Raw genomic sequence first — 21,640 nt, 5'->3', positions numbered from 1 at the left:
ATCATATCACATATGACTCCTGTTGTTGGGTGACATCTGTATGTCTCGGCGCCCAACCTTTATGCCCCAAGGTCCTTAACCGTTAAGATGACCTCGTTAAGCAAACCAACCCTTATGCGTGTAAGTGTCCGACACAAACCCATCTAGTCAAGGAAAACTAGTGGCACCCTAATTTCATAGACCCACCACTAATTGTACAAGACATGGGACGGTGCAAGTTTTAGTTGGGAGGGCATACTAACTTAAAATTTGCGAGGGATCGTTCTACTTCTAACATCACAGCATGCAGAAAGTAAAACATAAACAGAATAGCATTCACACAGCTTGTGACATAGTATGGCCCGTTTTCATATGGTGATCTCCATCTCCATAGAACCTGTTCACCATGGTGATCTCCATCTCCATGTTCCATGTGCGCCATCCTCCTGGTGATGAGTCCTCCAAGAACTAGAGCATGCTATTACGCCTAATAGCTAGTAAAGAATCTAGTAATGAAGATTACATAGTTGCTTGGATCATCACAGATTGGTACGCAGACCATTAAATACAATAAAGTGACAACACATATGGCTCCTGCCGTGTTGCCGTACGCGCGACACGCAGGTCACGAATTAGTTACACACATGCATCACATACACAAGGGGGCCATACTGATCACAAGATACATCCTGCAAAAGAGAGTTAGGCGTCCTAACGTTCCAAACTTGGGAGGCCCGAAACTCCATCTTCCAAGCCGAATTTGGCAAATCTAATTTCGCCGAAAACGGCGAAGCGGTTGAAATTCACGTGTAACTTTTTCTGTAGATCAATTTTCGTATAGAAATCGCCCCGATCCGAGATCATACCGAAAAGTTACGGCTGATTTACCGAAGCATGCGCATACGGCAAAATCCCGACCCCGGCAGTAGATCCCATCTACCATTGCACATCTAATGCGCCTGGCGTATGACCCTGGATCTCGATTCGACCAATCATATTGATCTTCCCTTCACTGCAACTGGATTTACGTGTATCACTTAACTCCGATGGTGGAAACCGACCGGTAGGAGTATGTCGTTACACTACCATTGCAGCAAGGGCACGAAACCAGGACATAGATCAAACAGAAAACTCGCATATCTCCATATGCACACATCCCGAATTCAAAACTAAGCAGCTAAGGCTCTTGATACCACTGTAGGGATACGAGGTAGGCTACGCTAGCGCAAAACAAAAATCTACCGCGTATAACCAGGAAGAACTGCCGTATAAGGATCACGGGATTACCACTCGACGCACTACTGGTGCGGAAGATGTAGATATGCGTCGGTGCAGTGAAGACGATCACGTAGTCGTACGTAGTCGAACAACGTAGTCGTACGTAGTCGATCACGTCCAGCGGCTCCTCAGCAGCTCGTCCACGTGCACAGCAAGATCGCCTCCGGTGCCGCGGCTCGTCGTCGGCTCGTCGTGGCTCGTCGGCGGCTCGTCGATGGCTCGTCCAAGTGCTGCAGGCGCAACACCTCCAAGGTATCCACACGTGCAGGGAGGAAGCGTCGCAAGCCGGATTGCTAGATCCGCGAGTTGCAACAGGCGAGGGCGTGGGAGGCGCGGCAAGTGTGTTCAGCCAAAAGGTGTAAACCCTAGGGCGCCCCCACCCCTCTATTTATAGAGGTTCCTGATGGGCCTCTGGATCCGAGGCCCATTAGCACTCCTAAACCTAATCCAACTCGGATCAGATCCGAATTGGGCTTCCAGCCCCTTAAGTGTGTGACCCTATGGGTTCGGATACGTATAGACATGGCCCGAGTACTCCTACTCGGCCCAATAGTCGGTAGCGGCCTCTAGCAAGACGTGCCAACTCCTATACGCATACGAAGATCATATCAGACGAACCATCACAACATAATATACATGCTATTCCCTTTGCCTCACGATATTTGGTCTAGCTTCAAGCTGACCGCTCTTTCTCGATCCTGTGATTCGGAATCCCTTTGTAGGTTAACTCTTAACCGTACGTAGCATGGCCATGCATTTTCGGATCCGATCACTCGAGGGGCCCAGAGATATCACTCTCAATCAGAGAGGGGCAAATCCCATCTTGATTGACCATATCTCATAGCATGCTTCTTGACAAACCCGAAAGCTACCTTTATAACTACCCTGTTACGGCGTAGCGTTTGATAGCCCCTAAGTAGGTCGATCCACATCTAGAATACATGCGACAATCTCAGGTCTAAGGACAAAGCGTATATGTTGTTTAAAGAGAGAACTACTTCTCGTGTTGGGTCAGTCCTAACACATGTCTCCACATGTGTCCACATTATTAGTTCAACATCTCCATGTCCATGACTTGTGAAACATAGTCATCAACTAATACATGTGCTAGTCTGATATTCATGTGTGTCCTCACATGAACTCCGACTAGGGACAACTTTAGAATAACCATACAAGTAAAGAGTTTCACATACAATTCACATAATTGCAAATCAATTCAAGTAGCCTTTAATGGATATTCAATGAACACAATATACAAATCATGGATACAAATGGAATATCATCATCTCTATGATTGCCTCTAGGGCATACCTCCAACAGACGCTGCATCTCGTAGAGTATTGATCCCGTGGGTGCCGTAGGTGCCGTAGGTGGCTATCGTTGGTGCTTTTTGTCGCTGGATTATGGTCGTTGGTGCCTTTTGTCGCTGGAGTAGCTGTTGTCCAAGTTCTAGGTTGATAGCTGGCGGGGCATAGTTTATAGTTCGCAAGTTTTGCCCGAAGGTCACAGCCAGCAGGGCTAAAGTAGAGTCCTCCCCGAAGGTCGCAACCAGCAGGGTGAGGTACAAGAATAGGAAATACATAAAAGTAGCTATACATGTAGCATTGATAAAACACTTGATGTAGGTGCAGTGTCATGATGATCATGTAGCCGCATGGTCATCCTGCTGGAGCTCTCTTACAGCGTCGCCTGCCATCTGTAGAAGCGCGTCGTTCATCTGCTCGGCGGCGTCGTCGTCGAGGTTGAAGAGAGCAGTCATAGCTATTATGATGAAGTCCGGCAGCGCCCCTGAAACATGTTAAGGAAATCTTGCAGTACTTGCTCAATTGGCGCCATCTCATCATCACCGACGCCTAGTTTCCTCCAGAGGTTCCGTTCTGCACGTTCAATGGCCGGCATGGCTGGCTTCTTGGCCAGACGCGCGCTCCGCTGCACCTTGCTCATGTCGAAGGTGCGGCTCCGGCGCGTGCGCTGCAGTGGGGGCTGTAGCAGTGCTGGCGGCAGCAGGGTTGTGAAGAGGTCATCTATTTTTGGGGTAGGCACAGCAGGGGCAATCACTGGCATTGCATCGGGCGACTAGTTCGTGGGCATGTGTTGCTCTGGACTGGAAGTCCCATTTGTTGGCCTTGCAAGATGGCTGTCGTGCGGGAGCAGGCAGGCCTCAGGTGGTGGTTGTGTGCGGGCCGCCGCTTGCGGTGGGCAGGTGGCCCCGTTGACGGGCCTAGTGGGCATGTTTCCAGGAGGCGACGTGTTGAGCCCGGCTAGGGGTGTTTCGTGGGCCGCCTCACTTGTGGTCACTGCTGAAGGCACCGCAGTTGTTGTGGTTTGGTGGGCCTACCTCGGCCCAGCGGATACCTAGCCACCAACCTTCCGGTGCAGCCCAGCCATGTCGCCTGCTGGGGCGTCCCGTTGTGGCTCTTGCTCCTCAGCTCGGGCCGTGTTGATGGCTAGCTGAGCTGGGGCATTGCCCGCGGCCATCTGGGCTGCTGCCTGCGTGTGGCATTCTTGGCCCATGTCGCTTGCGTCTTCCTCCGCCGCGCCAATGCACAAGATGTCCAGCGCCCGGTCGACGTCTTGAATCGTCGGCGACGCCATCGACGGAGCCGGGAGGAGCGCCGCCCGCAGAGTGTTGAAGACTCGCGGCAGCGGCACCGGGTCGGACCAGGCCTTTTCCCCTTGCACAGCGTCATCGATGCCGAGGCGGTCGGCGAGCCAACACGCTTTACGGATGTATTCATCGACGCCGGCGTGCCAGTACCGCTTCCTAGCATCCAAAGTGAAATTGTCAGTCGTATCAGGTGCCTTGATTACCTTCTCCTGCATGTAGTTCTTCAGCGTCTTGGCTTGCACCACGAACAGGGCCTGGAGTTGTGCCGGGGCTAAGTTGCTTAGCCCCAGATCGCCAGCTTCATGGCACCATCCTTACAGGGGTGCGTAGTTGCGCCGCGGGGGGGGGGGGGGGGGGGGGAGGGTCTCGTGCGGTCACGGCGCACCGCACCCGCACTGCCCCAGTAGTCGTCGCCGAGGTTGCGTCCCTGCCCTGGGTGGTTGTAGTCACCGTTGCCGTCGTCGTCGTCATCTCCGCGGCGGGAAGGCCAGACAAATGGCCGGTCGTTGCAGTGCTGTCTGGCCGCTCGACGCTTGGTGTGATCAGCTTTCTCATGCGGATCTTGACGAGCTTGCGCGCCACGCCTGCTCCCACCGTCTCCATCGCCGCCCATGGCCCGGGCGCCTTGTGCAGCTCTAGGAGCGCCTGCGGTCTCGTGTCGTCCCCTGCTGTGGTCAGCAGGGTGAGAATCCCCGCCGGTCGGTTCCCACGGCGGCCGAGGCAGGCGCGTCGGAAAATGCGATCTTGCATCCGGCAGCGCACCGTCGACGAGGCCGTAGCACCATTCGAAGCGCCGCCGAGTTGGGGACACTTTGCGGGTTGTCGATGGCCTGCTGGAGATCGCGTGCCACCGCCGTGTAGTCCTCCAGTAATGGCATGTGGATGAAGACTTCATATCGGGCCCCTTGCTGCCATGACAGCTGTGGGGGCTCGGCCGAGACTGCAAAAGCAGAGGACTTGGCTGCCGGGTTGTGGGTGAAGGCGAGCCATACCTTCTTTGGGATCTCGCTCGGGTCCACCGTCCATGCCCAGAGCTCGATGTGCCTGGAGTCCGCCGGTTGGATGAGGTCGGTGACGATGTGTTGCAGAGCGCACTTGTGGCCGACGACTCGCTCAACAATCTCCGGTGTCTAGGCGTGTGACGGGATGCCGTCGAGGCAGAGCCGCACCCTGTAGAAGATGCAGAAGCCGAGGGCGTGCGTGAGGCTTCACCATGTGCGGAGGCAGATGTCGATGCCCGCACCTGTGAAACACCCACGGCGGCGCGCCTCCGCCGCATGCGCCGCATGCTCGAACCGGATCAGATATGGTTCTGGCTGGTGTAGCTTGACGGTGAAGTCGCCGGGCCGCAGACGGAGCTCTCAAGTGAGGAGGTTGGCGATGTCCCGAGCTCCGGCGTCCGGCGGCAGGTGCAGCGCCCACGGGACGAGCGCGCAGGCTTCCCAGTCCCGCGCATCATGCTCAAGGTGGAAGGAGCTGGAGACGAACACTGTTTCCACTTCTGGTCGTGTGTGAGGGTCTCCTATGGCCATTTTGGCTGTGGTTCTTGTTGGCTCAGATGGAGGGTGGCGGACGGCTGGACTCAAACGCAGTCGCGGCCGGCTATCGACGGAGGCCGTGTGGTGTGGTATTGCAGGGGGTTGGCAGCGAGTAGAGGTTGGGGCTTTGTGGGTCGGCGGGTGGCTGGCTGGAGCTCTGGCGCGTGGCTCTGCTGGTGGCGCGGCTGGTGGCGGTCGTCAGGTGACTGGCGGCGTGGTGCGAGTGGTCAGCCCGCGTTTGGCGGTTACCTATTCAGCTGGTGCCCGCGCCGCCCTGCACGCGCGCTCTCTGTGTCCGAATTGCCGGCACCGGAAGCAGCGCACAGGGTCGCGGCATGCCGAGGCGAGGTGGTCTGTGGCAAGGCACCGGAAGCAGCGACCCGCGGTCTCGCGCTTGAAGGCGAGCAGCGCCTTGGTTGGTGGCCTCCTTGAATGGCTTCTGCGGCTCCGGTCACTTCCGCCGTCGCGTCGCAGCATCTCGGGCGGTGCACGCTACCGCGTCCTTCGGCGCCTCACTGTCTGCCAGTCATGGCGCGCCGGGGTGTGCTGAGGTGGTTGCTGTACTTTGCCGTACCGGGGCCCGGAACATCACACCGTTGACGCTGGGTCTTGAATGCGCCGCGGAGCCGTTTTGTCATCGGAGTTACTCCCTCTCCCATGGGCTGTAGCGCTTCCTTCTCCGTGGTGTCGTAGGGAGATTGGGACGGTTGGGGAGTTGAAACGCCAGCCTCTGACGACCTCCGCGTAGGACAACACCGCATCCTCTTTGGCAGTGGTAGGTTTGAAGTTGCCAGGCCTCAGATCTTGCAAGGGGATCCTCAGATCCGGCGATTCCGGCACCCAATCTTCCTCGAGTAGCGGCGGCCGGCCTCCCCGTGGAGGTGGCGGTGGGGAGGCGTTGAAGAACTGCTCCCAGGCTCTCCTTGAATGCGGGATGATTGGGGATGGGGGGTGTAGGTTCTGGTTGGTTTGTGGTCCTGCTGGAGCTCTGCGGGGGTAGGCGGGGGCTGTCGCCGGTGGCGGCGGGTAGCGCGGTGGCGGAGGATGGTGGGGGGCTGGCGGATGGGAACGGGGGGCTCTCATGGCACACAGGTTTTTTCCCTCTACAGATGTCTGTTGCTAGTGCGGTGGGTTCCAATACTTACTATCAAAAGAGAAGAAATGGTTGATGAAATTGTGCAGCTCAGGTTATGAGAGCCTCATGCGCATTGCACACACAAGAACCCCCCCCTCTCTTCTTGCTCTCATCTCCTTCCCTCTTCGCGACCTCTCTCATGTCGACTTCTTCATCTTTCTATTCTTCTTCTGCGCATTGCACACACAAGAACCCCCCTCTCTCTCTTCTTGCTCTCATCTCCTTCCCTCTTCGCGACCTCTCTCATGTCGACTTCTTCATCTTTCTATTCCTGTTCATCTTTGAATGGACCCTTAACATGGTAGGTCGTGAGATCCGACGGATCGTGGTGGAGCGGCGGGCGGCGCAACAGCTTGCCCATGTCCAGCTTGTTGACGAGGTCGAGCTGGCGGTGACCGTCGATATGCAATAATCTTTCCTCTTCGTCAGGTACATAAAAAAGCTTCTTCTAGTTAACCGGTGCTTTTGATTTTTTCTTGTTGTGCGTACTTTTTTTCTAGTATCTGCGATCAGCTTGGGAGCTGAAAATTTTGTAAAAACATGGCTGTAAGCGGTCGAAGAGGCCGGAGACAATTCATTTTTCTAAAAAAAAGTTAACTGCTGCTAGATTCATCTTCTGCAGGGGCAGAGCTAGAAAATAAGGATGAAGGGGCCAAATTGCATAGAAATGATTAAAACTGGAATGCGTATAATTAGAATGCTGGGTGTTTTGAAATATGCAACGTGATGTATGGAAGCTATTAAATAATTAACGTGTGCAATCTGGAAGTGAGGTTTACAAAAGAATGCCAAGTTCACGTGAAGAAAAATTCAGAAATCCTCTGATTCCTGTTTTTGGGCTTAGCCTCGTCAATGATAAGGATCCTTTTTGGTTTTATGATCACTTGTGTAACAATTTCGTGTTACATTCATCCTATATTGATTGGCAGGGTCATATTGAGAAATGAGGACCATGTGCAGAAGAGTGGGGGAAGCGGGGATGGAGAAAGAGAGAGTGGTGGCATACATGCTTCCAGACCTGAGGGCTGGAGAGGAAGTATTGGATGAGGTGGAGTGCCGTGTCATTGAGTCAAGTATATTAGTAGTGTAAGGTTAGTCACTATAGGGTATTTGAGCACTGTGAACTTATTCACTGTCTCCAAGATCCTGTTTTAATTCGGTCAATGATAAACAAGGTAGTTACCGAGCACAAAATATGAAAATCATTGCAAAGCACGGACACTCTTCTAATCTTAATGAAAAATCACCTAGTTCTGCCACAAATATATTTTATAATAATATAGTTTAGAGCAAAACTATATAATGTTGTGAACTAGAGGATCATCATCCTAGAATAATGAAACCAGTTCTAGTTTTGAAACGTTAGAGCTTTCATTGACGAGAACAACCTCCTAGAATAATGAAAGCTCTGCCAATACACTTGTAGAAAACTAGAACTAGCAGAACATCATGCATGCAGATGAACTATACCGACCACACATTCATGAACGAATACAACACTGATGACAACTACGCTTGCAAATGAATTATTGGAGTAAACCTCAAAATTAATTTGGTAAGAACTAGAATATATTTTTGGGAATGATAGTACAAAGATGTGAGGTTTATTTATTATCAAAAGAACTTTGAAAGCGGCTAGATCAGCAAAAGCTTTATTAAGAAAGAGGGAGTATATAGGACTGAAAAAATCTTAGTTTTGCTATAGCTTAATGTTAACACTCAGTGAGAAGCATCGGGATCCGCCCCTGATATGAAGCCATTAATTAATGATCAGATTGCCGATACTGCTTACTGCCGATTATTAATTCGATTACACAATCAAGAAACCATGAGGCAAACACTGCCATCTTCGGACTTCCCAAGGAAAACGAGTAAAGAAACCATGAGTGCTCGGAGCTTTGCCCACTTGCTTGTTCTAAGTAGTCAACGAAGCCAGATGCAATTTAATAGTTCAGATCCAAAATCCTAGCCAATATATGCTACTATCTATGTAGGAGTACGTTGGAGGCAGACCAGACATAGTTCCTAACTATGAAGAACCGGAGCCTCCCTGCGGCATCGGCCATAGTCGCCGCCGCCATCGTCTTCTTCCTCTCTGTCATGGCCCTACCGGTGGCCGTAGCCGTCGTTGAGCACACCTTTGTTGTAAGCATTTTGCTCATTCATGGCTTTGACCTTCCCCTTTATCCATTCTGCATAATGATTATTTCCTTCTGAGTTTGAACATGGCAAAGGATAATCTCTATATGTATTCTTGATTTGCTGGAATACCTAGACTTGTACTGTATGCTTCATTCATTAGAATACGCTTGTGTATACAGGTGAGCCAGGTGAATATGACGCACTTGTGCAAGGAGACTCTGGTCACCGTGGTGAACGGACAGCTCCCCGGGCCACCGATCGAGGTCACGGAGGGAGATTCAGTGGCCGTTCATATCGTCAACGAGTCACCCTACAACATAACAATCCACTGGTAATTATAAGCTAAACATCTAATAAATTGACTCCTTTAATTTGCTGCAGAAAAAAAACCCTTCTATTAGTTACATTTCAAATAGCATAATTGTCCCTGTATTTTGACCCATCATTGTCATGTTTTATAACTTAGCATTGGTGCAAGCTCCTAAGGCGATTACTGAAAATACCACTACAAAAAAGAGTTCATATCAGATGCCTTATCTTTATGGTTTCTTTGGAACGGTATGAGAGTGTTTTTATCTTGAGTTAAGAATTGTGGAAGATGAGCCACATGGTTTGGAACCGTGAGAGATAAAGAATTTAGTCGGCTTAAAGAATTTTTTATAAGAAAATTGTAGATTATCACGAGATCTATAAATTCGTAGTCCATAATTTTTAATTTCAAGTCACTTAGATGCCAAATAATCATGCAAAAAATTTAGACAAACAAGGGCCAAAAGGTAACAAGCTTCACTTTGCCATTGGCAATAAAGCACAACCAAGGAAACTACACACGTGCAAATGTGTGAAGTGTGACACACGGCAATGTGGGTAGGTCAGCTCAGGGGTGGCCTTTGACTCTAAAATTACTGTGCCACGTGAGAAGTTAAGAATCTTGAAAACTCTGTATACAGAGCTTCATCTCTCTCTTCATAATTAGCATGTCATGTTATCAAAATTGCTGATGTATCGCATTATTAAATGAGAATGAAACTCCCACTAGGAATAGCCTAATAGTCGGATTTCCAACACTTATATATGAAAAATTAATTCCATCTTTGTATTCAGATTCTTTTCTTTTGACTTCTATATATGCGATAGGCACGGAGTGAAGCAACGGCTGAACTGCTGGTCTGATGGGGTGCCGATGATCACCCAGTGTCCCATCAAACCGAACCAAAACTTTACCTACCGGTTCAATGTTACTGGACAAGAAGGCACCTTATGGTGGCATGCTCACGTCCCCTGCCTGCGAGCATCCCTGCATGGCGCCTTGATCATCCGCCCGAGAAACGGAGCTAGCTCGTATCCGTTTCCTAAGCCTCACAAGGAGATCCCCATAATTATAGGTTGAGAATGATTTGGAATTTCATAATTGCACGTCAGTTTTTTTTTAACTAGATTCATTTGGAACTAGAAAAAAGATCTTCTGTTTCCATGGAATTGAACTTATTCTGAGTTTGGCATGGTTGCACATCTGGCTGGCAGAAGTGCAAAACGTTTTGGCAACAGCTTCTCAGCTCTCTAAAAAAATCTTTATGATGGCAGGGGAGTGGTGGGAGAAGGACCTTTCAGTGGTTGGCAGGAATATGAGGGATGGTTCCTTGGATGACGACCCTAGTGCATCCACAATTAACGGCAAGCTCGGCGATCTCTTCAATTGCTCCGGTAATCAATCATATCATATATACATGCCTGTCTCAAAAACAACGTACACTACCTGCGTTACTGAATGGAGTGCTTAAACTCTGAAGGGGCTCCAGAAGACGGGTACGTGCTGGAAGTGGAGCCTGGCAAGACCTACATGCTGCGAGTGATCAACGCCGCACTGTTCTATGAGTACTACCTCAAGATCGCCGGGCACAAGTTCACGGTGGTTGCCGCCGACGCCAACTACGTCAACCCCTACACGACGGATGTCATTGCAGTCTCGCCCGGTGAGACGGTGGACGCCATCTTGATCGCCGACGCGCCCCCCGGAAGTTACTACATGGTCGCCCAGCCCGTCAAGGCGCCATTGCCAGACACTCGGACGCCGGTATATGTCACGAGAGGGGTGGTGCAGTACAACAGCAACCGCAGCTACGGCAATGGCACAACAGAACAACAGAGCTCAAGCCATGGTGCCAATGAAGGCATTCCATTTGGTGACGCTCCAGTGGTGCCTGAGATGCCAGGCATGCACAACACCGTGGTATCCTTCGACTTTCACGGTAACCTGACAAGCCTGCGCCACCCACGGCGTCCCATGGTGCCATTGAGAGTTGACGAGCACCTATTCATCGCACTTGGCTTGGGCATGACCCCTTGCCGACGAGGCCAATCTTGCAATAGGAGAAAGGGTGATGAGAGAATCATTGCGGCGACAATGAACAACGTCTCCTTCCACCTCTCCTCAATCAGGACGCCAATTCTAGAAGCACACTACTACCATACCGGCGGTCGCAAGGACGATGGCACACTGCTAGAGCTCCCAGATAGGCCACCGAGGACATTCAACTTCACTGACCCTGCCTTGATCCCGGAGGGGGACAAGGAGGCGCTGCTGGAGCCAACGTCCAAGGAAACAGTAGCGCGATGGTTCCGCCATGGCGCCACGGTGGAGGTGGTGTTCCAGAGCACAGCTTTGCTGCAGGGCAGCTCCAACCCGATGCACCTGCATGGGCACGACATGTACCTCCTTGCGCAGGGGCATGGCAACTACGATGCAGCGAAGGACGTGGCGAGGTACAACTTGGTGAATCCACCAATGAAGAACACGGTGCATGTGCCAAATCTTGGGTGGGCTGCCGTTCGATTTGTTGCTGACAATCCAGGTAAGTACAAAGATTTGCTTGACAATTATATATGACTTACATGATTGGAACCCTGTTTATAGGTTCTAAACTGGCACAGAATAACCTACTTGACCTGATCTCGTTCGTAGCTCATGTGAATAACCTACTACATCAACAATTATTTTGAAAAATAACTCTTCCAAATTAGTTTTAACAAATAAAAAACTTCATGTAATTCATGTTTTCTGTACATGTACACCATATTGGCCTTGTAGTTGGATGCGAGAGTAACACCCACAAGATCTAATGTTTTTTTTATGGCGTGCAGGTGTATGGTTCATGCATTGTCATTATGAGTTCCATTTGTCGATGGGTATGGCGGCAATGTTTATTGTAGAGGATGGGCCAACCGTTGGCAGGTCCCTCCCTCCACCGCCTATGGACTTTGCAACATGTGGCAATTACGAATCCTACCTACAAACTAAGAAAAGTGAAGTCTCACACGTAGATGGAGTTTGAAATATGGTTTGGACCACTAGCTTCTATTTCAAAATGATCTTATAAATTATAAATAAACATTTGCATTCAAAGAAATGTGTGTACACATATAAATATACAATAATGTTAATAGCTCATAAAAATAATACTACGAACTTTGAAATTCCTCATTACGATTATCATATGCCAGTTGGCTAGTGAGAGGCTGCACCCCCTAGCATCCTCATCTATAATGTCCAAGAATAGAAGAGCATCAACAACATCATACCCCACCGCGATAATGCATGGAGCCTTCATGCCTAGTGGCTTAGCCGAGAAATATGTCACGGCACAAAGGGATGATGCAAACCATTGAGGCATAGTCCACGGAGCAGACCCTAAACGCATACTCCATGCGTCCAATTATGTACCTTGAGGTCATGAAGGATGCTATCAATCTCCACCATGACATTGTTGCTTTGGTGGTCAAGAAGGTCCAAGGCTATGACTGTCAGTGTTGGGAAATCCTCCTCATGATGTGGGCAAATGGGGAGAGTAATTGCTCCTAGTGAGCAGCCCCACATGTAAGGAAAATAAAGCCTAAGGTATGGACCAACTTTGAATGGTTTTAGCACATTGTGTGCTGCCTTACAATAGAAGGAAGAAGCCTCCAGAAACAGGAAGAGACATGTCCACGAAAATCAGAGTGCAACCTCCATAAGGAGAAGAACAGAGAGAGGGAGAAGAAGGGAGATTGGAGAGGAGAACTTGTGAGAGATTATTTGCTTACTGAGATAATTTGCTTCCGCTGCATGGTTATCCCAACATAAACTGGTATCAAAGTATAGTTACTGTTGGAGGTGAAGAACTCACATTGGCCATGGAAGATAGTGCCATGTCAAGTGGTATGATCAAATTGGGTGCTTCTAATTACTCTATATGGAAGCCCGTGATGGATAACTTGCTGTATTGCAATAATTTATATGAGCTAATTGTGAGAGATAAAATTCCCATAGGAGTCAAGGAGGAAGATTGGAGAGTTCTAAATCGGAAGGCAGTAGATATGATTCGTTTGTACATCAATGATGATATTTTCCACCATGTTGCTAATGATACAGATGCATTCAAGTTGTGGCAAAAGTTAAAGTCTATGTATGAGTGGAAGACAGCAGTGAACAAGATCTCGGTGATAAAGCGGCTTGCAAAGCTAGAGTACCGAGATAGCAGCTGTGTTATTGAATACTTGAATATCTTCCAAGGCCACATAAACCAGCTGTCAGCTATGAAGATAAATCTTGATGATGAAGTGCAAGCATTGCTATTGTTGAACTCATTGCTGGACAGCTGGAATACGCTTGTTGTGTCACTTAGCAATTCAACTCCAGATGGTAAGCTGACTCTTGAGATAGTGAAGAACAACCTGCTCAATGAGGAAGTCGAAAGGGAAGAAAAGGGCAGCAATATGCCATCATCTTCTGATGTATATGTGGCTGAAAATGAAGAAGAAAGTCATGGTCGATGTCAAGTTAAAATTCAGCATGGCAGAAGCAAATTCAGGGGGAGATCACAGTCATGTCCAAAGGCAACTATTATTTGCTACCATTGTGGTAAGGAAGGCCACAAAAGAAATCAGTGCAGATTTTATAAAAGAGAGCTTGCAACAAAATAAGGCAATAAAACCGAGGAAAAAGGTGAGACAATTCAGCACTAATTGCAGTCGGTGAGGACTATCTTATTATTGAAGATGATAGTTGTTTCAGTGATGTTTGTGATGATGATTTGAGTTGGGTAGTGGACTCAGGTGCCTCTTTCCATCTCACATCTCATAGGGAGTATTTCACATCCTACACTAGTGGTGACTTTGGCTATGTGAGGATGGGAAATAGAGATTCATCAGCCATTGTTGGCAAGGGCACTGTATGTATTGAGATAAGTACGGGCTGCAAGTTGATACTTGAAGATGTGAGGCATGTTCTTGACATTCGGCTGAATCTGATCTGTGATGGTGGACTTGATAGTCACTTTGGTGAAGGAAATGGAAGCTCACCAAAAATTCCTTGATTGTGGCTCGTGGAGCTAAACAAGAATGTCTTTATGTGACCAAGACCAAACTATTCAAGCAAGAAGTGAATATTGCTGAGATAAATTCTAGCATTGAATTGTGGTACAAGAGGCTTGGACATATGAGTGAGAAGGAATTGCACTCCCTTGCTCACAAGGACTTACTTCCTGAGGTGAAAGGTATGACTTTGAGACCCTGTGTAGATTGTTTAGCTGGTAAACAACATAGGGTTATTTTTCGTACATCCACTACTCCACATCACGCAAATGATATTCTTGATCTTGTGCACATTGATGTTTGTTCCATGATAGAGAAATCACTTAGTGGGGCTTTATATTTTGTCACATTTATTGATGATAATTCTAGAAAGATCTTTGCATATGTCTTGAAGAATAAATATCAGATGTTGGATGCTTTCGAGGAATTCCATGCCAAGGTTGAAAGGGAAATTGGTAGAAAGCTGAAATGCATCAGATCAGACAATGGTGGTGAGTATAGAGGTCCATTTGAAAGATACTGCAGAATGCATAGTATCCAGCAAGAGAAGATAGTGCTGAAGACACCTCAGCAGAATGGCCTTGCAGAGAGAATGAACAAGACAGTCATAAAGAGGGTCACAACTATACTTTCTCATGCAAAATTACCAAATAAGTTTTGGGCTAAGGCACTGATGATTGCAATATATGTGCTCAACCTATCTCCATGTGTTTCACTCAAGGGTAATATTCCACAGATGTTATGGTCCGGAAAGGAGGTATCATATAAACATTTGAGAGTATTTGGGTGCAGGGCTTTTGTGCATGTCCCAAAAGATGAGAGGTCAAAACTTGATAGCAAGACCAAGCAGTGCATCCTTCTAGACCACCTTGATGAGCAGTTTGGCTACAGATTTTGGGATCCAATCAATAGAAAAATTGTGAGAAGCTGAGATGTGGTGTTCTTTGAAGAGAAGACAATAGAAGATATTGTGAGGCCAAAGAAGCAAATCACTACTCCTTGAGTTGCTAATTTGGATCCAATTCCTACTTCAATTGTGCATAAAAATCATAGGGGAGATGATAGCCGCATTGAAGATGCTAGTCTAGAACAGGGTGATGATCAGCCATCTGAGCAAAATGATGGTGATGTCGACGAGGATGCTAAATTGATGATACTCCAAAAGAAGGACATCAGTAGGAGCAACTGAGGAGAACTAGTAGAGTTCACCGGCCCTCTACCAGGTATCCACCACATGAGTATTTGTTGTTGACTGATGGTGGTGAGCCCTCATGTTATGAGGAGGCTATGTCTGATTAGCACAAGGATCAATGGTTGGAAGCCATGTAAGATGAGATGAATTATGAGAACAATACATATGAATTGGTGAATCTACCAAAGGGTAAGAAAGTGCTGAAGAACAAGTGGGTGTACAGATTGAAGACCGAAGAAAATTACTCACAGCCACGATACAAGGCAACATCGGTTGTGAAGGGCTTCGGTCAGAAATAAGGTATTGACTTTGATGAGATATTCTTTTCTGTGGTCAAGATATCTTCAATCCGAGTTGTTCTTGGTGTGGCTGCTACAATGGATTTGGAAATTGAGCAACTTGATTTAAAGACAACTTTCTTGCATGGTGACCTCGAGGAGGAGATTTGTTTGTTGCAACCAGAAGAGTTTGAGATTGCAGGTAAAGAGCACTTGGTTTGCAAATTGAACAAGAGCTTGTATGGCTTGAAGCAAGCTCCTTGGCAGTGGTACAAGACGTTTGAGTCTTTTATGAATGATCTTGGTTACCATAAAGCACAAGCTAATTAATGTGTCTTTATGAAGAGGTATGCCGAAGGTGATTTCATTATCCTCTTGCTTTATGTTGATAATATGTTGATTGCAGGAAATAGCACAAAGAGCATTGCTCTCCTGAAGAAGACTTTGGGCAAGTCATTTGCCATGAAAGATTTGGGACTAGAAAAACAAATAGTTGGCATGAAAATCTCCCGTGATAGATCAAAGAAGAAGATTTGGCTTTCACACGAAGGATATATTGAGAAGGTACTAGAAAGATTTAATTTGAAAAATGCAAAACTAATTTGCTCTCCACTTGCAGGACACCACAAATTGAGTATCAATCAATGTCCTACAAGTAAAAAGGAGAAAGAAATAATGAAGAAAGTACCTTATCAATCTGCTGTGGGCAGTTTGATGTATGCCATGGTTTGCCCTAGGCCGGATATCGCCTATGCAGTTGGAGTTGTTAGCGGTTCATGAGCAATCTAGGAGAAGCATAATGGGCAATAGTAAAGTGGATTCTCAGATATCTCAGAGGTACTTCCAAGCTATGCTTATGCTTTGGAAGTGGTGATCCCGTATTGCAAGGGTTTACATATGCATATTATGCTGGAGATAAGGACTCTAGAAAGTCCACATCGGAATATCTGGTGATATCTGTAGGGAGAGCAGTGTCATGGCAATCAAGGCTGCAAAGGTGCATTTCCTTATCAACAACAGAAGCTGAGTACATAGCAGCAGCTGAAACTTGCAAAGAAGTGTTATGGATAAAAAATTTCTTGCAAGAGTTGGGCCATAAGCAAGAGAAGTACATTCTGTTTTGTGATAACCAAAGTGCCATTCATCTTGCCAAGAATTCAAGCCTTCATTCTCGAACCAAGAACATTGAGGTGCGGTACCATTGGATTCGAGAAGTGTTGAGTTCCAAGTTGCTACAACTTGAGAAGATCCATACCGACCTGAATGGTGCGGATATGATGACCAAGATCCTACCCAAGGAGAAGTTGCAAGTGTGCAACGAGGTAGCAGGCATGATGGTGCCCCCTCATGAGTTGGAGGGTAGATATGTTGGGAAATTTTCCTCATGATGTGGGCAAATGAGGAGAGTAATTACTCCTAGTGAGCAGTCCCACGTGTAAGGGAAACAAAGTCTAAGGTGTGGACCAACTTTGGATGGCTTTAGCACATTATGTGTTGCCTTACAAGAGAAGGAAGAAGTCTCCAGAAACAGGAAGAGACAGACCCAGGAAAATTAGAGTGCAGCCTCCACAAGGAGAAGAACAGAGAGAGGGAGAAGAAGGGAGATTGGAGAGGAGAACTTGTGAGAGAGTAAGAGGGATTCGTTCTCAAGGTTGAGAAGTAGTAGATCCTCATCCTTAGTGCCTCCAATCTGCTGTTTCACCACTTTATTGGTGAGGTCCTTCCATACCCTAGCTTATAGCCCCAAATCTTGTTGTAGCTGTCCAAGATGATGAAATCTTGATGTATGTGAGGTTCTAGTGCTATCTAGAGAAGAACTTGTTGTATTCCCATAAGCATATAGTGGAAGAAGATTTGACTGGCTTGGTCCCCGTGGTTTTTTCCTGATTTGGAGTTTTCCACGTTAAATCTGGTGTCTCTCTGATTGATGTGTTTGTCAGTTGCAAGTTGCAACTGGTGATGAGATTTGGTTGCAATTATTAATATATTCCTGCTGCAATTTTCTCCAAATATGTGTGATGCATATGTTGCCCTTCATGAATAGGTTGACATCCTGTGCTTGCTGATATTATTTTCTTCCGCTACGTGGTTATCCCAACAGCCAGGTCACCGTGATCCTTGGCCATCAGGCTCTGATTCTCATAATGAAGCACCGACACATAGTTCTCCTCATCAAAGTGTACTCAGTTTAGCAACAAGTCACTCGACATGTTCTTGCATGCCTCAACCAACAAGCCCTATACCTTGGGCTTGTTGTTTGCCTTGTCAATTTCCTTGCCATCGCCGCAGGTTGCTGTGGTGATCAGCTATATAGAGGAGCACAATGGTGAGGACAATGACAAGAATTGTTGGTTGCATTGCCATTGTTCTTGCTGCATTGGTGGAGAGATGATGGCTCCTTTTATAATGCTTCATGTGGACATGTGTAGGTACAAGTGGTATATGTTGGTTAAAGGATTTGATCATCAGAGTAGCGATTTGCTGGGGAACGCAATGCTAATGGGAGGCTGCATGGCTGCCCGCGTGAATAGTGACAAGTTTCACGTAGAATCCTCGTCGGAAGTCGATGGGAATTATTGAGCTAAGGTACATGATTCACGATGAGGAAACAATAAAACAAAGAGAGAGGGGGCGAGGCAGTGCTCACTTGGGATTCATGGGCTCGACGGCGACCGGTGCCGACTGCCGACGAAGTAGTTGACGAGGAGGGGCAGCTGCCTGTGCGTGGTAGGGGTAGACAGCCTCTGTCTTGCATCGGGGGATACTTGGGGCTGCATCCTGCGATGTGAGGAGATAAGCGAACAGAGGGTCAAGAGATAGAGGAATGGAGGGGGCGGCCGACGGCATGATGTACTGCACCACAGCGGCCTCCACGGTTGGAAGTAGAACGACGATGACGACGGGCTTGGTTTGGGCGGCATTGTGGAGATGTGAGGAGAGGTGGCTGGGGTGAAGGGTATAGTGAAAAAATGGATTGATGGAGGCGCTGCCTCTCCATTTTGGTTGATAGGAAGGAAGGAGAGGAGGAAGAGGATTGGGAGGGGGAAGCCATGGCAAAGGTGAGGGAGGAGGAGGCCGGCTTATGTTTTTCCTCGTGCCATCAAGTAGAGTAACTAAATGGGAAGAAAGGGAGATATTTGGGGTGTGGGCACCGTTTCGGTTTTCGGTAATGTTTATGATGCATATTTTTTTAATGTTTCAAGCGGTGATTTTTAATGTTGCAGCAATTAACTTTCAATGTGCGATGGAGCGTCCAATGGAAAATTTCCGATATGATGTCCGAGTGCTAAGTAACTCCATAGTAATAACCAAAACAATACAGCTTTTGCATGCCCAAGAACTTCCTCTCTGTTCTTATACTATTCAATGAGCAAACTAGCCATGTTACTCATCCCAATTAAGCTTTCCCTCACATGATTATGCCCTCACTCCTAAAGTGCCAAATTTGACAATGAACAGCAAGGAAATGCAAGATCGACACATGGACCATCTGAAAATTGAAATCCTCCCTCAAGATCAAGATGATTTTTTTATGGAAGATCAAGATGAATTGTTCACTCAGAGATGCATAACACAAGTCTATAATATATTTTTTCCTGAAATGGAAAGCACACGGTCTGTTACATGTTTTCATTGTCCATCAAGAGTTCGAGATTATGCTGCTTACAGTTACTTAAATTCTTATTGACTTTGATAAAGATATGAGCTCCCATCTCTTCCTTCTATGTTTGACAACGCTGTATATTCAGAGGCGCGAAGGGATCACAGATCCAGACTTTCCCTTGCACGAATCACGGACCCATCCAATCCGACCTGCCTCGTTGTCGTAGATCACTGTCCGCTCCTGCATTGTGATGGCTGCAAAAGCAGAATGCCAATGGGCATCATTAGAAAAAATTCATAAGACTCGTAGCTAGTTCCAGAGACTGGACCAGAGGATACACGTCTAAAATTCATACCTCCAATTAAGTTAGTCTCTCCTAGTCGAGGATGATCTAAGATGCCAAAGCATACATTGCCGTCTTTCTGCCGTAAACATGAAACAGAATATCGTTAGGGTTGTTATTTGCCTGGATGATTATTCGGTTGTTGTTTGTAATCTTTTGATCAGTTCTTACAATGACGAGATAGTTTTCTGGAGGGATGTCCAAGGTGGCCTTGTGGCCCTTGGCACCGCCACGGCCAAAGGTCAGGAAAATTGGCTTGAACAGTGGCTTGACATCGTCCACAGAATTGAAAATTTTAGTCCCTTTCCAGCATAGCTTGAACTCATTGTCACGCACCGTTGTAAGCGATTTGTGGAGAGAGCCTATCACCTGCAAGTTCCACGTATATGTCAGCTTGTGTTCCTGATATCAGCTTGTGACAAACTGACAAGGCTCTGTTATTGAGATATACCGCATCTTCAGTCGCTTTGTATGGCTGCCTATCAAAGTAGGTGTAGGTGGAACCACTGTCAAACACCACCTTCATTGGCTTCTCACTAATCCACTTCCCATTGAAGAACAGCTCTCCTAGGAGGACTGGTGAGTAGTGACCATGTTCCCTGGAAATACAAATGTTAGCGTTTCCTATATGTTCTAACATGTTTTACATGTATATGCTACCGTAATAATAGAGTTATTTGGATGATCACAAATATTCACTTCATGCTCATGTGGAAATGGTGCTTACGCATTCCGATCCATGGTGACCCACTCCACATTATTGGGGTGCTTGTAATCCCCGATGAAGAGGAAGCCCCCTCCCCTGATGCTGATACAATGGCTGATCACATCATTCTTGATGACATTTTGTTTCTTGAGCTGAAAGGCCAGGTTCACCGACGAGCCCCTGCCAAGCCCAATTATCCCATCCACAGGCAAATTCTGACATGGTTTAAAACCCTGCTGATTGTATCCGCACCTAAGCAAAAAGGAAGAAATTGTGGGTAACATAATCCAATGGACGTTAAATGTAGTATTTGGTTTAGTGCATGCCCTTAGGTTGAAATAAAAAAAAAAACGTGGCGATGCTTCAGTTTGCGGCATACCCGAAGGGAATGATGTGATGGGCAGTCCTCGCAATGGGGAGTGTGAACTTGTCACGGATGAGTAAGCCGTGTGATACCCCCTCCACGTAATCTATGCTGTACTCGCATGTAGATCCTTCAGGATTTCCTGGGTGTTGAATCAGCTCCACACAGAGTGGATCCATGCTTGGCACCAGCTTGTCATATTTTAGCTTGTACAATGGGTGTTGCTGTGGCCACTGTAAAAACCAAAACCAAGACAAATTACATCAAGCGTCAAAATTGTACATCTAGTTTGCAAAGCCAAACATTCCTTGAGTGTTCTAAAAAAAGATGACACACATTTGAAGAACTGAATTGCAGATCTTACAGTCTTTCATTGCAAATAAGAAAAAAAAAAGAATGATGGCATTCGAGTTGCAACAAAGCGCCCATTGATGGATTCAGATCATGTTATAAGATCACATATGTTTAATATTCACCTTACCGTTTTGCAGGGTCCCTGGCAATTAGGAATGTGGCACTGCAGCCATGTGAGGATGCTACCAGTGTCGACATCAAGATTGTACACCTGATCTCCAATTCTCATGCTAACGTAGATGCAGCTGCAGAAGTGCAGGAAAGTGTGTCAGACACAGCACAGGAAGTTGATAGAGGAATGTGCAAATATAGTTGGACAAAGTTTTGTAGAAAACCCCATAAAAAGAACTATGACTTGCAGACTGACACAGAGAGGAACAGTGATCATATGGGTATGAGACATCAACTTACCCAGAAATAGTTCATAAAAATGCAGCATTTCTTAGGAAGAGATTGCACGCAAGAAGAAATAAATTGATGAAGTTAGTTCTTAAAGGATTCTAATCTGTATTACAATCAAGACAGATTCTTTCATCATAAACAACACAAGTGCAAAGACGAAGCTACCATAGGAAGAAGTTGCCTGCACGTACCCTCCAGGGTAGATGTTGCCATGGAGGTCGAACTTCACGTGGGAGGAAGAAGACGGCACGACTAGGAGCAGGAGCAGGACGCCGGTGATCGAGGCCATCCTGGAAGCCATGGCGTGTGGGGGCGAGGTGGAGTTGGCGGCAAGAAGGTCGAGGAGTGAACTTTCAGGCTTCTGCCAT

The 21,640-nt window shown here is 47.2% G+C and overlaps 2 protein-coding genes across 2 annotated transcripts; one reads left to right on the top strand and one right to left on the bottom strand.

Moving 5' to 3' along the window:
• The first annotated feature begins 8,436 nt into the window (after positions 1–8,436).
• Positions 8,437–12,161, top strand: LOC117855857 (laccase-15). Its single transcript, XM_034738257.2, has 6 exons — positions 8,437–8,683; positions 8,860–9,011; positions 9,818–10,065; positions 10,265–10,384; positions 10,471–11,532; positions 11,822–12,161. Exons 1-6 carry the CDS (start codon positions 8,570–8,572, stop codon positions 12,010–12,012), a joined length of 1,887 nt encoding a protein of 628 aa, XP_034594148.1. The 5' UTR covers positions 8,437–8,569; the 3' UTR covers positions 12,013–12,161.
• A 7,083-nt stretch (positions 12,162–19,244) lies between these two features.
• Positions 19,245–21,573, bottom strand: LOC117856368 (aspartic proteinase Asp1-like). The gene is made up of 8 exons (XM_034738749.2): positions 21,464–21,573; positions 20,998–21,115; positions 20,532–20,749; positions 20,174–20,404; positions 19,898–20,045; positions 19,618–19,815; positions 19,459–19,525; positions 19,245–19,357 (listed from the first exon to the last, which is right to left on the bottom strand). The coding sequence occupies exons 1-8, from the start codon at positions 21,571–21,573 to the stop codon at positions 19,245–19,247; spliced, it is 1,203 nt and encodes a 400-aa protein (XP_034594640.2).
• Between the last annotated feature and the right edge of the window lie 67 nt (positions 21,574–21,640).

The sequence above is a fragment of the Setaria viridis genome, chromosome 5 (genome assembly GCF_005286985.2).
Source record: "Setaria viridis chromosome 5, Setaria_viridis_v4.0, whole genome shotgun sequence".
In the NCBI taxonomy this organism is placed as follows: Eukaryota; Viridiplantae; Streptophyta; class Magnoliopsida; order Poales; family Poaceae; genus Setaria; species Setaria viridis.
Note: the sequence above shows the minus strand (reverse complement) of the source record. Positions and strands in the feature narration are given on the sequence as shown.